Genomic DNA, 19151 nt, shown 5'->3' on the forward strand with positions numbered 1-19151 from the left:
AGCTGTCCGAATGTTCTGAAGCAAAGTAACTCAAGTGCAAATTGTGAATATGTAATTCCCAAATTGCATGATCTTTGGTTCCATTGTGGAAAGCAAATTCTCATAGATTGTTTCAGCCCCAAGAGCCTAACACTGCATTGTTACCATCTGTTACAAAACACTGAGGTCGGATAAAACCCTGTTGGTGGGAAGAACATGATTCATCCAGGGTTGTGGAGAAAGTGATTACATTTTATGAATCAAAAGAGGAGATCCATGACACATTCTGAATAAAACAGTAGCAAATGGTAATACCAGCAGTTAAATGTCAATCATATACATATACATACTATTTGATTTTTTTTTAAATTAAATTCCACTCAGATAACTGCTGTCTCGATGGTAAAATGGTATAGCACCCAGTCCTACAACACGCTGTGGTCTGCGTATGGAAGGGCTCCCTGAACATAACAAGCATGGTAAGTTATGGCACAGTTTTACATTATTCTCTGCCCTTACCTGATGCCAATTCACACACCAGTAAATTGAATAATTCAGTGTCCCTGTTTTTTCAGGAAAGATGGCTATGAATGAACCACACTTAATCAGCTTAGCCTCTTCATCTTACTAATTCCTCTGCAGAGACCACCATGAAAGGCCTGTAAAAAAGCTACAGAAGGTTTTCAAACTACTGCAGAAAAGTCGTAGTGAAAGGTTGTTGCTGAACCACGGAAAGACGCCAGGATTCTTGGCCTCCGGAGGAGAAGAATTCAATCTGGGGCCAGAGATGAGGCTTGATTGCTCAGAGCTTTTGTGTAATAAAGTTTTATTAAAGTATAAAGGAGATGGAGAAATATTTTGACATAGCCATCAGAAGGGGGTAGAAAGAGTACCCCCCTGCTAGTCTTCAGCTGCATGTTATACAGTCACTAGCAGTCTGTTAACAAAAGAAAAGAAATGTCTTAAAACTCAGAATGACACCAGGCCCCTCATCCATAAAATGTATTTTAGGATAATCTTGGCACCAGACAAGTCATCCCAGGCCATAAAACGATTGACTTGAATCTTGCAGAAGGGCAGATTACCATACAAATAGTTTCGTTTACATAGATTAGGGGAACAATGTCTGAGTATAACATGCTGGTTTGAAGACAGAGTCTGGGGTAAATGCATAGTACATTAACATAGCTTAAGACAAACATTTCCATAAGAAAAATGCATTGGTTATCTCAAGGTTTGAGAATAGTTAACTTCAGGTGAAACCAGGTATCATTATGGCAACACAGTATTTTAAGAGAAATCTCCTCTTAAATTTGTATAGAGAAGGAAAAAAAGATCACTTGTTTGTTTCCTCCTGCCGCTTAAGAGAGAGAGAAATGTCTGACACTTGCAGCCTATTTCCTCCGTTTGGAGACCCCTGGCCTTCCTGCCTGTTACCCTCTCAATAGTAATATGGCCTTCTCAAGAAAACTCCACTAATTAAACACTTCACACACTGAAGATACTGGGCTATCCTCCTACATGTCCTTCAGTTTCAACATATTTAATATACACCTCATGCCATGAGTTTCAACATATTTAATATAATTATTCTGCAATAGTATTGCAGGTTAATGTTGGAAAACTAAAGATTTATTTTTCCTAATATGAACTGTCTGATGTGTGGCCTGCTGTAAGAACTGGTCTAAAAACTTGGCAAATTCATTACATCTGTAAGGATTCTCCCCAGTATGAATTTCTTAGTGAATCTTGAAGACATACTGGCTTTCTTAGAAATGTTTTCATATTCAGTACATCTGTTCGGTTTCTGATCTGCAAAATTACCTCATTGTGCCCAAGGTGTGAATATCTGATGAAAAAAACTATACAACATTCATTACCTGTACAAGCTTGCTCTCCAATATAAATCCTTTCATATTTCACAGATTTGAACTCTGGGTTAAAGTTTTAGCATGCACATTATATCTGTGTAGTTTCTCTGAAAGACGTGTAATTTGAGGTCTAGTGCACTCGGAGCCTGGAGAAAGCCCTTGCCCACACATTTCCATGACTCCTCTTCAGTATGGACTCTTGTTGTCAAATGCATCCAACTCAAGCTGAAATTTTTTCCACCCCCAATGCATTTGTAAAGTACTGTTCCAGTATGTTCCCCACCTTACGTTTGTAAGATGTCTCTGCATTATGAATTCTCTGATGATGTGAATGATGAGACCTGTTACTGAAGACCCGGCCACACATTACATTATATGGTTCCCTCCATAAGAGTTACCTTATGGTCACTTAAGATTGACTGCACTCTATATGTATGGCTTCTCTCCAGCATGAATTTTCTCTTGCTTTGTAAGAAATGAATGCCTTCCAAAACAAACACCTGCCACATTCACGATGTGGGTAAGATCTCAATTCAGAATCAATTACCTGATGGTTACTTAAGTCTGAACATAGAATCAAAGCTTTGCCACATGTATTTGTGTGGTTTTCCTCCAGTGTGACTTTTCTGAGGGTCAAACAGATGATATGCTTTACTGCATTCATCACATTTGTAAGTTTTCACTGTAGTATGGATTCTCAGAAGACCTGAAAAGTGATTCCTGTGACTGAAGGCTTTGCACATAAATTACATGTCTAGTTTCTCTCCTGTATGAACTGCCTAATGGTCAGTTAAGGCTGAACATGCACTAAAGGCTTTGCCTCTCATTACATTTGTGAGAGTTTTCTCCAGTATGAACTCTCCAATTAATTCCAAGGTGTGCAATTTGAGTAAGGCACACATATCATATTTACATGGTTTCTCTTTTGTATGAACTCTGATTGACTGTAAGGACTAGACTCTTACTAAAGACTTTGCCACACTCAGGACATTTGTAAGATTACTCTCCATTATGAATTATTTGATGAACTGAAAAGTCGGTCCTGTACCGGAAGGCTGTGCCACACAAGTTACGTTTATATGGTTTCTCTCCCGTATGTATTGCTTGATGGTAAATAAAGGTTGAACGTGCGCTATAAGCTTTGCCACACTCATCACATTTGTATGGTTTCTCTCCAGTATGAGTTCTGTGATGAACTGCAAAGGAAGCCCTGTACCTGAAGGCTTTGCCACATGAATTACATGTATATGGATTCTCTCCTGTGTGAACTGCTTGATGTTTAGTTAAGTCTGGATGTGCACTAGAAGTTTTGCCACACTCATCACATTTATATGGTTTCTCTACAGTATGAATTCTCTGATGAGCTTTAAGGCCTGAACTCTGACTGAAGGCTTTGCCACACTCATTACATTTGTAAGGTTTCTCTCCAGTATGAATTCTCCGATGATGCCTAAGCTATGAATTTCGACTAAAGCACTGGCCACATACATCACACTGATACGGTTTCTCTCCAGTATGAATTCTCCAATGGAGTGTAAAATAAGACCTGAGATTGAAGGCTTTGCCGCATAAATTACATTTATATGGTTTCCCTCCTGTATGAAGTGCTTGATGTTTACTTAAGTCTGAATGCACTAAAAGCTTTTCCACACTCAGCACATTTATATGGTTTCTCTCCAGTATGAATTCTCTGATGAATCCCAAAGTGTGCATTTTGAATAAAGCACCGGCCACATATATCACATTTATATGGTTTCTCTCCAGTATGAATTCTCTGATGAACTGTAAGTGTTGCGTTTTGACTAAAGGCTTTTCCACATACGTCACATTTATACAGTTTCTCTCCTGTATGAACTGCTTGATGTCTAGTTAAGTCTGAACATGCATTAAAAGCTTTCCGACACTCATTACATATGTAAGGTCTCTGTCCAGTATGAATTCTCCATGAAGAACATACAAAAAAAAATTCAATCAAAGGTTGTCTATGCAGAAGTGTTACACTCTACACTGAGTGACATTCACTATGTAGATGAATTACAGCCAGACTGGTATCTTCAGAGACTACAAAGTCCACAGTGGCTTTAAAAGGACACACATTGTGATGATGACATCATCACACTGATGACAGGTGTTTCAGCATTTCCTACACACTGAGCATTACTCTAAAGTCTTCACACGGATGAACTTGTCACCAACATAATAGCACGTTAGAGAAAGATCTGTGTCCATCTTACTGGGGAGAAAACTTTGTCACTTTAAGAAATTGCTCTGGTCAAATGCTTAAGCAATGAGGCAATAGCTTCTGAGCTCAGGTGGTTGGGAGTGACAACTGAACCTAAGGAATCAAAGAGTTAAGTAACAGAGCATAAAGACCATCCACAGAGTTCCCTGAGAATATGTGGAACAAATTCAAGGAATCTGAAATACAATGGAACAGCATAAATGGTCACTATGCAGGGTCACACCCTCTCCCCGCCAACCCACACAATGTAAATATCATTCTTATGATGAGGCAGAAAAAGCTTAAGGCCATGGAATACACTTAAGATACAGTTGCAACTGCTACAAAGCATAAAACATATTTATGAGATAATGTCTTCTAATAAAACCATGGAGTTACACATCCATGCACTCATGCATGCATGCGTAAACAAACAAGAGTTCCCTTTATGTTTTTCTCTCATTCAATCAAAATTTACTCAGCGTCAACTCTGTGCCTCAAATTGAGCATACAGCAGTGAACGTGATGGAGCTTCCATTCAAGCAGCCAGCCGGCCAATTTCATCCATAATTTTAGCATTAGTATTGTCATATGTGCTCTGAAACAGGCCTGGTGCTAAGGGAAGATTCAACAGAAGTCTTGACCTACAAAGATAAATCAGACAAGGATTCTGTGAGGAAGAAACACTTAGGATTGGCAAGGTGGGAAGTGGAAGAGTGTTGCAAGGACAAAGAATAGCCTGAGGGCCGGCTCTGAGGCAGGAAGATATTTACTAAACAGAAAGCCAGTCAGTGTGACTGGGACACACAGAACAAAGGGGGGGTGATGCCAGGTAGATGCTGCTTTCTACAAGGTCTTTGGATTTAGGACTTTATTCCAAAAGTTACTGGAAGTCACTGAAGAATCTGCAGGAGGAAAGTTAGACGCTAGATTTCTTTTTCAGAGCTCAATCTGCTGTGTGTGGAAGTTGTTGTTTACCTGCTTACTCATGCCAAACTCTTTGCAACCCCACTGATGGCAGCCCACCAGCTCGACTGCCCATGGAATACTTCAGGCAAGAACACTGGACTGGGTGGCCATTTCCTTCTCTAAAGAGTTGCCCTTTGACTCATTCTGGAATGATACTCACATTTTCCTTTTATTCATGCGTATTTTGGGATCTTTGGGACATTAAAAATGAATTAACTGTACTTCAGTAACTTTGTGTTAGTCATTCAGTTATGTCTGATTCTTTGCGACCCCATGGTCTGCAGCCCACCAGCTCCTCTATCCATGGAATTCTCCAGGCAATAATATGGAGTGGGTTCCCATTCTCTTCTTTCATTTTACTTCTTCATTCAGTAACTTTGTCAACATTCTATTTCTTTTTCAAAGCTTATTTATTTTGCTTATGTTGGTTCTTCGTTGCTGTGAGTGGGCTTTCTCTAGTTGCAGCTGCAGTACACAGGCTTCTCCTTGCAGTGGCTTCCCTTGTTTTGGAGCACAGGCTCTAGAGAGTGCGGGCTTCCATAGTAATGGCTCCCAGGCTCTAGGGCCCAGGCTTAGTAGTTGTGGCCCATGGGCTTAGTTGCTCTGAGGCATTTTCCTGAACCTGGGGTGGGACCCGTGCACCCTACACTGGCAAGCACATTCTTAACCATTGTACCACCAGGGAAGTCCTCGATATTATCTTATTCTAGTTCAAAAAAAAATAAAAAGTAATACAAGCAGAAAATAATATACAGAAGATTTCTTCCAATCTCTATAAAATACCTGTATTTAAAAATAATATGAGGGCCTCCCTACTAGTAACTCGTAAAGAATCCACTGGGCAATGCAAGACACGGGTTGTTGCCTGGTCTGAGATCCCACATGCTGAGGGGCAACTAAGCCCGTGAGCCAGAGCTGTAGAGCCCAGGAGGTGAAACTACTGAAGCCGGCACGCTCTAGAGCCTGGGCTGCAAGACAAGAGAAGCGACTGCAATGAGAAGCATGTGCACTGCAACCAGAGAGTGGCCACCACTCGCCAGAAGCAGGGAAAAGACACTGAAGCACTGAAGACACAGTACAGGAAGTAAATAAATTTTTAAAATAATAATGTGATTTTTATCATTAATTTTAGGTATGTACTGATTAACAAACTCCAAACTTTATTATTTTATTTCACTAAGAAAATACTGAATCGAGATGAGTGAAGTTGGAGGATTCCCTCATGGTCCAGTGGTTAAGATCCCTCACTTCCACTGCAGGGTTTCAGGTTCGATCCCTACTCAGTGAACTAAGACCTTGGAAGCTGCATCATGTGGTCAGAAAAGAAAGAAAAAAAATTAGTAAGCCTAATTTCACAGTTTAAATTAGATGGTGTAACGAGACACTCCCTAGCCCTGACATCTGTTTCTGAACATTCCATTCCATTCCCAAACACTTAAGTTTTCAAGGAGGTGCTCATTTGGTTTTAAATGTACTATAAAAAGTCAGAACTTATTTCCCCTCAGTGGCCTCTTTGGCAGTAAGGATCAATTAGAGTCGAAGTGTCCAGAACAGATACGGGAACCATCATCACCTACCCTGTCCCCTCTGTCTCCCCTGAGAATTCTTCAGCCCAACCCACAGTCCTAGTCTTCACCTCAAGTGAGATACCCATCTCACTGCAAGGAAGAGGAACTTGAGTCACTGAAGCATCATTCAATGAAGGGAAAAGAGGAAAGACTCCAAATAATCAAAGGACAAGGGCATTTCTGATGAGGGTGATTAATATAGAGGCAGTAAACCTGATTAACGTGACAGAATATGGGAAGGAAACGGGGAGACCTCGCTGGCCTAGACCTGAAGGAACAGAAAGAGCAAGAGCCACAGTGATTAGTGACCAAAGGCAGGCGTAGAAACTAAGATCCGAGACAGAGAAGGTTTTGGTGTTTATGAACAAGGACTAAGTGAACGTGACCAGGACAGACTGACCATGAGAATGGGGTCAGCTCCCAGGATGAGGCTGGAGACACTGGCAGCGACCTGAGGGTGACAAAGGGCTGTGGAGCCACCTGAGGAGTCAGGATGCTGCCCTGAGGACACGGGGAAGCCAATGAGGGCGGGAGGCCTCCCTGCAGATTGACCCTTATACATAGAAAACATCTGCTCATAATGTATCTCACTTTAAGCATTGACCTTTATTCATAGAATACGGCTCATGATTGCCTCTCAGACTCTCAGCCTATGTTCCTGCCTCCATTACTGTTCTTCTTTTTCATTTTGCAAAACTGGGATTCATTTCAAACTCTAACTACAACTGGGCACTCCCTCCAAGAAATGCCACACACAGTCACACATCCAATTTGGCCAATCATTTCAGGGATCAATGTTGCTCAGTTTCTGGACCTGAGGCAAGCATCATCAGATCAGCTCATAGCTCACTAGTTACCAGATCACATAAGAGAGGAAAATGGAATATCACACCAACTGCTTAAATTAGGTCTTGACTGTTAATATAAAAGATCACTGACATCCTTATTAAGTATTCATCATAATAGTCTATAACTAATTACCAGTTACCAAAAAAATGTGAAGATATAATGTTAAAAGGAAACAGCAAATGGGCCTCAACTAAATGTGAAAGAAACCTTAAGTGAATCAGCTTGTTAAATTTTTTTCATTGAATGATAATGATGCAAAGTACAAAAAAAAAAGTTGAGAATACAGCATATTTAGAAAAGAATGCCACGAATTAATTACAGGAGGCCATCAATTCCTCTTTCAGAAGTGAACGACTGTTTACAAGAAAGCTGCTATTGAATGAAGCAATCTTTATCCCAAGCTACAAAAAAAAAAAAAAAAAAAAAGAAAAGAAATGTAAGGAAAAAAGGAAAACTATCACAAAGAACATGCTTAGTGTTTCTTCAAAAGGCACTGTGTAGTAAGAGTCAGTCACTTCCTGCCCCACTTCTCTCCATAACTTTTATTCCACACCAGGAAAAGGGAAGGGGCTGACCCACCTTTGGGAGTCAGGTCACTGCTGCAGCCCCCACCACTACAGGCTCTGCACATGGACGCTACCTTTTCATACAAATAATTAGAAAATGCAGAAGCCCTACAGACGGAAGTTTTGCAACTCTCATTTGCATTTGTACAAACAAGTTTAAAATTTATTAGATTCTAACGCCAAAAACCAATGTACTGTGTTCATAATCCTTATCCAACCAATTCAGCACTCGTCTGGATCCAGTCCCCTCCCCCACCTGCCCACTAATTGTTTCCACTTCATTTGGTTTATCTGTTTCCCTACTCATTTCTCCGTCTCTATTCCTCTTCCCCTCTGCTCTCCTGCTATGCTTGTCCTCCTCTACTTCTTCCTCGACTCCCATCCGGCTTCTCTCTGCCATCCGTTCCCCGTTCCCCGTCAAGATGCTTTCTCTCCAACCTCTCTGGTGATCCTCAATCTTCATATTTCAGCCTTTCTTCCTCCATCTCTGCCCTTCCTTCCACCCAACTCTCTGGCACCCCAAGTGGCTACGCTTCCTCTCAGTTTCCTTTCTCAGCTTCTCCAATCGCTAACAGTCCCCTTTCTCTCCCAGCAGGATATTGTCTGTAAGCCAAGGCCCCAACTCTTGTATCTCCTTTGCGGGCTCTGTGTGAACCGCCTCTCCACTGTCGCCCCCTTTGGGAGCCATGATTTACAGTCCCTCTCCCTTGAAGGCTATAGAAGAGGGCGGCAGAGGATGAGATGGTTAGATAGCATCCCTAGACTCAACGGTCATGAACTTCAAACTCTGGGAGATACAGGGTTTGCAAAGACTGACTTAAGAACACCTACTTATTCTGCTCACCTTGACTCCGGAGATCCTGCTTTTCTCTAAACTTCTCTCCTTTCCCCACCCGCTGCCGAGTGCTTATTCTCTTTCGTGAAGATGTCTCTTCCAAGTTCCCCACCAATCCTCTTCATTGCCATCGCTTCTCCCTCATGCTTTTCTCCATTTTCTATTTCTCTCGGAGTCGCTGTCTCTGCTTTTCATGAGCCCCCTCGCCCACTATTCACAGGGATGGTGACTAAATAAGAAGGCCCCCTCCCTCAAGAGCCAAATTCCAACGGGTGGAATTTGGGACCTAAGAACCATGGGTGACACGTGGCTGGCTCAGGTCACCTGCCCCCATACAGGGTCACTATGAATGGAAGGTTTGCGGGACATAAGGACAGAGGGGCTGGGAGGGAGAGGGTCTCAGGGGCGGCGCGGGCTCTGGGGCGGTAGGCCGAAGCTGCAGAGCGAATAAACCAGCTCGCGGAACAGTTTTATGAGGTGCAGGAAGAGCAAAAGGTTCAGTGAGGTCAGTTAGTGGTTTTAAGCAGGAAAGAGGTGCCAAACGCAGCGTCTCAGTGGACCAAAAGCAGAGAGCGACTTCAAAACTGAGGAGTCTCTTCGTCGCTCACGGAGACGTCTCTCAGTTTGCTGGGGTGGTGGGGTGGGCGTGGGGATATAGAGTCTTTAGAGTCAGTAGCGAATCTCAGACCCCGGATACACAGAAAAGGAGCCTGCGACGCGAAGGTCCGACTAGAAAGACAGAAACTCCAGTGGCGCTTTCTAGAAGTTCAGTGGGAGAATTCTTTAATCATTGCTACTTTACACAATACAGGGTCTGAAGTAAGCTCAACTCTGTCATCATAAACCTTAACACCAAGAAAAATAAAAAAAAAATGAATACATGTTATAGTTGAAAAATGGAACATTAGGAATATTAAACCAATAATAATAAAAAAAACAAACACCCAAGAACCTCAGTGTATGTATCTTAGAATGTCAGTGAAGGGCCTTGCGTGTTTCTTTGGGGATGTATTGTGTCTGGTCCTGTTACATCGTAAAAACACCATTAGGTGTTAAAAGATGTTCCTCTGAATCTTGAAGTCAGAGGTCTGGGTTGCTGTTAAATTGAACAAGATCCCAGAGGTTATATTAATGGCAAAATCTTAACTCTCTGCAATGCCAAACCAAATAACTTGAAATACAAAGAGTTATGGAGGAGAAAGAGTGGCTTTATATATTTGCCAGGCTAGGAGGAAACACATTAGGCCCCCTCCCTGGTGAGTAGGGAGAGATTATATTTTCTGCTAAGGATCAAGGCAGTCACAGTATTGTATTCTTCTTTACTCAAGATATTATAAAATTGCAAAAGGATGGGTTTGCTGACAAGATTAGGGTGTCTGCAGGGTCTTAAGTGATTTGGTGTCCTAATCAGTGCAGTGGTAAAGAATCCACCTGCCAGTACAGGAGACTTGGGTTGAATCCCTGGCTGGGAAGATCGCCTGGAGTAGGAAAGGGCAACCCACTTCAGTATGCTTGTCTGGGAACCCCATGGACAGAGGAGGCTGGTGGGCTACAGTCCATGGGATCTCAGAGAGCCAGACAAAAGTAGACAGGATTGACCCGGCATAAGCACCCTTCTTTGATAAGCAACTGGTCTGCCCTTTGGAACTCACAAGAGGTCATGCAGGCTAGTCTTGCCTATAGGAAATGGGTTGCGACATCAATGCTAAGAAAATATTTTCCATTTTGCCATTTCTCTGGTGATCATGAAAAAACATTTTTGCACAGCATTGTGGATTTTATGTTCATGATTATAGACAGTAGTGAAATGTCATACTGATGTAACTAAATTATCTACTTATCTCCTCTTTTACCAGCTGAGCCCTGCTGAAGAAATAATCCGGTGAGAATATAGCTTTCTTGATTAATAAAGTGAAAAAAGTGTCAGCTGCTTTCTGTGATCTGAGAAAGCAAGCTGTATGTGAATTGTCCTTCATGTTGGGCATGGAGTCAGTGTACACAGATGTGGATCGACTAGGTATTAAGTTAATACTGTTTGGCCCAGACACCTGGGGGAAAGTCTTAAGGAAATTCCAAGAATAGATCTGTGGAGGATTTAGCACATCTGAACTAGTAAACACAAACTGAAGTGATTTATCCAAGAAATACTGAACCCTGTTGGAAAAATAAAATTAAAGATAAAAATGAATGGGCCTGGAGATTATCATACTAGGTGAATAAGTCAGATAAAGACAGATTAAATATCACTTATACGTGGAATCTAAAAAAAAACGATACCAGCAAACCCATTTATAAAACACAAACATCCTACTGTATAGCACAGGGAACTCTGCTCAATATCATGTGACAGCCTGGATGGGACAGAAGTTCGAGGGGAGAATGGATATATACATATAACTGGCTGAGTCCCTCAACATTGCCATTTATCCTGACCCCCTTAAAAGACCTGAATCCTCTTGGAACCCAGCAGTACTCTACACTCATCCCCACGCCACCCACAAGTACAAAGCGCCTCTTCCCCTGCCATGTCTTCACTGTTTTTTCCTTTTAACACTTTATTGGAGTATAGTTGATTCACAACATGGTGTTAGTTTCAGGCATACAGAAAATTGAATCAGTTATACATACACATATATGCACTTTTTTAGATTCTTTTCCCATTATAGCTCATTACAGAGTAGAATTCAGTAGAATTCTGTGCTTTATGTTAGGTCCTTATTAGTTACCTACTTTATAGCAGTAGGTATATGTTAATCCTCATCTCTCTCCACTTCTTACCCCCTGATAACCATATTTTGTAGGTCAGTACCTCTATTCCTGTTTTGAAGAGTTCATTTTTACCCTTTGTTTAGATTCCACAGATACAATGATACCATATGTATTTGTCTTTCTCTTTTGTCTCTTGCGGATAGAAAAGCTGAAGTCTTCCAGACCCTCCCTGACACAAGAGAAAGACTCAAGCATCCAAATGTTAGGACACAAGAACCAGTCTCACTGTCTGATGCACATTTCTGAGTTCTTTTTAAAATATTTACATTTATTTGACTACTCTGGTTGTTACTATTGGCACGTGGGGTCTCTCACACCAGCTTAATTGTTCTGTGCCATGTGGAATCTCACTTTCCCAACCACGGACAGAACCCATGTCCCCAGCATCGGAAGGCAAATTCCTAACCACTGGATCACAAAGAAGTTCCACATTTCTGAGTTTTACAGATATGGTAACTGCTACTAGAGGGAAAAATGCTAACTGCATGATGAGCTGACTGCACCCATGCCATAAACTGCTTCATCTTGATTCAGTGCCAAGGGTATGCCTAGGGCAGTTTCAAGAACTGGCCTTAGGAGAACTGGATTAACAGTATTGCTCATAGTAATCTATATCTCTGGGGGCATCAGAATAACTGTAGCTTGCTCTGCCTGTGTATGTAAATAGGCACGCACAACTGGCCGTACAGAGATGCTACACAATGGTCAGGACGTGGAAGCAAACTAGACGTCCATCAACAAATGAATAGATACAGAAAACGTGTAAATACAATGGACTATTAGTTATAAAAAGGAACAAAGGATGAGCTGTAGTGAGGTGATGAGCCTAGTGCCTGTTACAGAATTAAGTCAGAGAAACAAATGTCGTACATTAACATATATATATGGAATCTAGAAAAGTAGTACTGATGAACCTATTTGATCAATTGCTCCCAGCATCAGAGTCTTTTCCAATGAGTCAACTCTTCGCATGAGGTGGCCAAAGTACTGGAGTTTCAGCTTTAGCATCAGTCCTTTCAAAGAAATCCCAGGGCTGATCTCCTTCAGAGTGCACTGGTTGGATCTCCTTGCAGTCCAAGGGACTCTCAAGAGTCTTCTCCAGCACCACAGTTCAAAAGCATCAATTCTTCAGCGCTCAGCTTTCTTCACAGTCCAACTCTCACATCCATACATGACCACTGGAAAAACCATAGCCTTGACTAGACGGACCTTAGTCGGCAAAGTAATGTCTCCGCTTTTGAATATATTGTCTAGGTTGGTCATAACTTTCCTTCCAAGGAGTAAGTGTCTTTTAATTTCATGGCTGCAGTCACCATCTGCAGTGATTTTAGAGCCCAAAAATGTAAAGTCTGACACTGTTTCCACTGTTTCACATCTATTTCCAATGAAGTGATGGGACCAGATGCCATGATCTTTGTTTTCTGAATGTTGAGCTTTAAGCCAACTTTTTCACTCTCCTCTTTCACTTTCATCAAGAGGCTTTTTAGCTCCTCTTCACTTTCTGCCATAAGGGTGGTGTCATCTGCATATCTGAGGTTATTGATATTTCTCCCAGCAATCTTGATTCCAGCTTGTGTTTCTTCCAGTCCAGCGTTTCTCATGATGTACTCTGCATAGAAGTTAAATAAGCAGGGTGACAATATACAGCCTTGATGTACTCCTTTTCCTATTTGGAACCAGTCTGTTGTTCCATGTCCAGTTCTAACTGTTGCTTCCTGACCTGCATACAGATTTCTCAAGAGGCAGGTCAGGTGGTCTGGTATACCCATCTCTTTCAGAATTTTCCACAGTTTCTTGTGATCCACACAGTCAAAGGCTTTGGCATAGTCAATAAAGCAGAAATAGATGTTTTTCTGGAACTCTCTTGCTTTTTCCATGATCCAGTGGATGTTGGCAATTTGATCTCTGGTTCCTCTGCCTTTTCTAAAACCAGCTTCACTCATTATTAGAGAAATGCAAATCAAAACTACAATGAGATACCACCTCACAACAGTCAGAATGGCCATCATCAAAAAGTCTATAAACAATAAATCCTGGAGAGGGTGTGGAGAAAAGAGAACACTCTTGCACTGTTGGTGGGAATGTAAACTGATACAACCATTATGGAAGATGGTATGGAGACTCCTTAAGAAACTAGGAATAAAACCACCATATGACCCAGCAATCCCACTCCTAGGCATATACCCCGAGGAAATCAAAATTAAAGGGGTACACATGTACCCCAATGTTCATTGCAGTACTATTTACAATAGCTAGAACATGGAAGCAACCTAGATGTCCTTTGACGGATGGCTAAAGAAGCTGTGGTACATATATACAATGGAGTACTATTCAGCCATAAAAAGGAATGCATTTGAGTCAGTTCAACCTAAAGCCTATTATACAGAGTGAAGTAAGTCAGAAAGAGAAATATAAATATTGTATACTGATGCATATATATGGGAATCTAAAAAGATGGTACTGATGAATTTATTTTCAGGGCAGTAATGTAGAAACAGACCTATGGACATGGGGGAAGGGAGGATGGTGAAAGTGAGTTGTATGCAAAGAGTAGCAGGAAAATTTAGAGTATCATATATAAAATAGAGAGCCAGTGGGAATTTCTATGATTCAGGGAACTCAAACAAGGGCTTTGTGACAGGCTGAAGGGTGGGATGGTGAGGGAGATGGGAGGGAAGTTCAGAAGGGAGGGGCATGGCTGTATTCTTGTTGATGTATGTTAGAAAACCACAAAATTTGGTAAAGCAATTATCCTTCAATTAAAAAAAATTTTTTTTAAATAAAACGTTCTAACCAAAAAGAAAAAAGAAATCTGTGCTCATAAGCACGTTTATTTCACTGTGTGACTGAGGGTGCCTATTTTTTACTTCAATCACCTCTATTCATAAAAGGCATTCATTCACTGTCTAAGTGGGGAATGATTCCAATCTCTAAATATGTAGCAAGAAACAAAATGAATACCCTGACTTCACGTAGCTTATATAAGGGAATTTCACCAAGATCATGATGAAGGTAAGTACAATGAAATTGTATATGAACAATGATAGTGACAGGAAGTCCTGGTTTAAAAACAGATTCAGGCAATACCTAGATGATGGGAAGATATCTGAACAAACCCAATAATTAACCAAGAATGTGTTATAGAAATACACATGGGGACCATTAGCCAAAGGAAGTAATTTAACCATGTCCTCTAGAATTGGGAACAGGCAAGAAAATGAATTGTGATCAGGAGAATCCAGCAGGAGCACAGTGCATTCGTTGGATATACTGGACATTTCTGGTGTCTAAAAAACAAGGGAATAAATCTGTGCTGGTTTAAGGTACTCAAATTTGTGGCAACTTGTAATAGGAAACACAGAAAAGTTAGTATGGTGTATGTAGAAAAGCAAGTCTATAAAAATATCTAGAAAAAGTATAATTTGCAAAGATAGGAACCACATGAAAAAATTGAATGCAATTCTTTTATAGCTGCCATTTACAAACTGGAATTGAAATTTTAAACATACATATTTGTATGCAAAAAGTAAAAGAAAAACTTAATCTATCAAAACATGGGCTTTTATGCTAAAAAATAATATGGTAGTAAAAGTTAAAAATAACTTTTTATTTAGGGCATTTTTGAGAAACAAACCATAGTCGCTGAATTGCAAGGCAAATATACCATATTCATTGATTGGGAAGAACAAGAAATATCACCTCACCTCAATGTATAATTCGTTTTAATCCATTTCCAGTCAACACATTTGTACATTCAAATAAAACTATTCTAATAATAAGGAAGGGAAAAATAATGAGAGCTAAAACATCTGAAAGCACTGAAGTGGTTGGGATCACTCCACATGATATCAAGATTTCAAAGATTTCAGGTGGTGGAGGATTCTACCCCACAACCCTTGTGGCCTGTCTATAGAAGTGCACCCTGAACATAATGAGTATGATGAGCCATGACCTAGTTTTACATTATTCTGTTTCTGCCTGACCCTAATTCACACACTATTCAATTTGACAATTTCAGCTGGAAGTGAAGAAAGGGTACCTAATGAAGTTGGTCCTTCATCTTACTCTTTTCCAGGGAATATCGTGAAAAGCCTGTAATAGTGTAAGATCAACAGACTTCATGTCGAAAGACACGAAAAGTAACATACTCAAAATCACTGACTATTCATACAATGAAGATAACTGGCCATTTCAACATATCTCCTTCAACCTCTCATATAATGTCATAAGTTTTGGGGCTTCTCACGTGTCTCAGTGGTTAGAACCAGCCTGCCAAACAGGACATTTGGGAGACACAGGTTCTATCCCTGGGTTGGGAAGATCCCCTGGAGAAGGAAATGCTACCCTCTCCAGTATTCTTGCCTGGAAAATCCCATGGACAGAGGACCCTGGTGGGGTACAGTCCATGGGATCACAGAGTCTGAGACGGCTGGGAGATTAACCTACCACAAGTTTTATTTTTTATTTTTGCTGTGCTGGTCTTTGTTATGGTGCAGGCTTTTTCTCTAGTTACATAAGCAAAGGCTACTCTCAGTCTGCAGTGTATGGACTTTTCATTGCTGTGGGTTCTCTTGTTGGATAGCACTGGCTCTAGGCTTCAGTAGTTGCAGCTCCCAGGCTATAGAACACAGGACAACAGTTATGGGCCATGAGTTTTTCATTGCTTCATGGCATGTAGGATCTTCCTGGACCAGTGATGGAGCCCGTGTCTCCTGCATCTGCTAAGGATTCTTTACCTGAAGCAACCATTGATGCCCCCATATTATAAGTTTTAACATAATATGGTGTGGCCTGTAATGACTCTACAGCTTTTATTACCTTAGAGAACTAAAGATTCATTCATTCACAGTTATCTATTCCCTGCTGTGGGCTCTTTTAAGTATTGCTCACAAAATTCACCGAATCCATGACATTTGAAGAGTTCTTTGGTGACATCTGAGGATACAATGTTTTTCAACAATGTTTTACATGGACAGTATACATGTATGGGAATCAAAACAGCCAGGAGAAATATCAACAATCTCAGATATGCAGAGGATACCACTTTAATGGCAGAAAGTGAAGAGGCACTAAAAGCCTCTTGATGAAGGTTCAAGAGGAAAGTGAAAAAGCTAGCTTAAAACTCATTAAAAAAAAAAAAAAAGATTATGGCATCTGGTCCCATCACTTTCTGGCAAACAGATGGGGAAAAAGCAGAAACTGTGTCAAATTTCATTTTCTTGGGCTCCAAAATCACTACGGACTGTGACTGCACTCATAAAATTAAACGACACTTTGCTCCTTGGAAGAACATTTCTCTATATGCTTATGAACTGAAAGGGTGGATGTTTGTGGAAACATCTTGCCACACTCTTTACATTTGTAAGGTTTCTCCTCAGCATGAATTGTATTATGAAGTGTAAGGTATCTCTTGCTGCAAGACCTTCCCACACTCATTACATTTGTAAGGTTTCTCTCTAGTATGATTTCTATTGTGAATTGTGAGGGCTAACTTTCTACTAAAAGCCTTCCCACGCTCATTACATTTGTAACGTTTCTCTCCAGTATGAATACTCAGATGGCTTGCAAGGCTGTTCTTATGCCGAAAAAGCTTGCCACACTCATTACATTTGTAAGGTTTCTCTCCAGTATGAATACTCAGATGGATTGCAAAACTGTTCTTATGCCGAAAAAGCTTGCCATACTCATTACATTTGTAAGTTTTCTCTCCAGTGTGAATTCTATTATGAACTGGAAGGAAATTCTTTCTACTGAAGACCTTGCCACACTCACCACATTTGTAAGGTTTCTCCCCAGAATGACTTCTTTGATGATGAACTGCAAGGCTTTCTTTTTGACTAAAGTCCTTGCCACACTCATTGGGTTTGTAAGGTCTCTCTCCAGCATGACTATGCTGATGAAATGAACAGGTGGCCCTATGCCAAAAGACCCTGCCACACTCATTAAATTTATAAAGTTTCCCTCCAGTATGAATTCTATTATGAAGTTTAAGGTTTATCTTTCTACTGAAGAGCTTCCCATATTCCTTACATTTGTAAAGTTTCTCTCCTACATGAATTATTTGATGATGACGTGTAAGGTTTCCCTTTTGAGTAAAGACCTTGCCATACTCATTACATTTGCAAGGTTTCTCTCCAGTGTGAATTCTCTGAGGACATTCATGGGTTCTTCTTTGACTAAAGTCCTTGCCACACTCTTTAATAAATTTGTCAGGTTTTTCTTCACTGTGGATTCTGTTAGGAATTATCAGTAGTGAATTCTTACTGAAGACCACTTGTCTTTTATCAGTGTCTGCTTTTAGTTGTAATTTCTTGATCACATGTACATGAGACATAGCTAAAACATAGAAAATCACAATTATCCTGTATATTACAATTCATAAATAAATGTCTCACATTAAATATATGCTACTACGCTAAAAAACCACTTATACCAAACAAAGCAAAGCAAACACCTAGAATCACCTATGATGAGCTTATAAAATTTAGGAATACAAAGGAATAGGATTAGTTTCTAAGAAAAAAACTGATCAGAGATAATTTTAATATTTTTAAGAGCACTGCAGTTTTAAACAAGTGGTGACAAAAACACTCAACCTAAACAAACTCCTTTTGGGAATCAAAGAAATTGTGTGTTTCCACTATGCCCACAATCTATGGATCAAGTAATGAAACACTGCTGCCTCAATACCAAGGAGAAAAAAATCATAATTTACATATATTCTGCATGTGCCTGTGTGCTGTTATATCCAACTATTTGTGATCCCATGGTCTGTGGCCCGCCAGCCTCCTCAGGGAATCTTCCAGAAAAGAACACTGGAGTGGGTTGCCAATTCCTACTCCAGGAGATTGTTCTGATCCAGGGATTGAACCTGCATATCCTGAATCTTTTACACTGGCAGGCAGATTCTTTACGCCTGGTGCAACCTGAGAGGTCCCATATTCAGCATTCACACTATAAATAAGGAATGATAAGGAATGATAAATATGATAAAGAATACACAATATATTGTAAAACTAACTAAATCAAAATTAGCGTATCTAATTAATAACCTATATAAGTGGAAGTTACCAATTAGACAAAAATAGTCTAAAGAAAGTGAAGAATTTCCTTCTGGGTCAAGATGGCAGAGTAGAAGCACGTATGTGCCTCTCCTCCTCTGAGTGCACCAAAATCACAGCTAGCTGTTGAACCACCATCGACAGGAGGACAACGGAACCCACGGAAAAAAGATGCCCCATGTCCAAAGACAAAGCAGACACTCAGGCAAGACAGTAGGAGGCATGTAATCACAATAAAATCAAATCCCCTACCCGCTGGTGAGTGACCCACAAACTGGAGGACAACAAACAATACCAAAGAAGCTATCCTACTGTTGTGAAGGTTCTGAACTCCACATCAGGCTCCCCAACCTGGGAATCTGATAAAGGCACTGAGAATCCCCAGTGAATCTGACCTTGAAGTCCAAAGGTATTTTATTACAGGACTTCCACAGGACTTGGGCAGAGACTCCATTCTTGGAGG

General features: G+C 40.6%; 1 protein-coding gene across 1 annotated transcript; it reads right to left on the reverse strand.

The window, feature by feature from the left end:
* Window positions 1-2451: 2451 nt before the first annotated feature.
* Window positions 2452-17961, reverse strand: LOC101108681 (zinc finger protein 347-like). Its single transcript, XM_042231409.2, is given in 4 exon segments — window positions 2452-3396; window positions 3470-3790; window positions 17042-17472; window positions 17557-17961. Coding segments are annotated over 4 exon segments (1704 nt in total). The 3' UTR covers window positions 2452-2849.
* Window positions 17962-19151: the final 1190 nt, after the last annotated feature.

Source organism: Ovis aries, chromosome 14 (genome assembly GCF_016772045.2).
Source record: "Ovis aries strain OAR_USU_Benz2616 breed Rambouillet chromosome 14, ARS-UI_Ramb_v3.0, whole genome shotgun sequence".
Taxonomy (NCBI): Eukaryota; Metazoa; Chordata; class Mammalia; order Artiodactyla; family Bovidae; genus Ovis; species Ovis aries.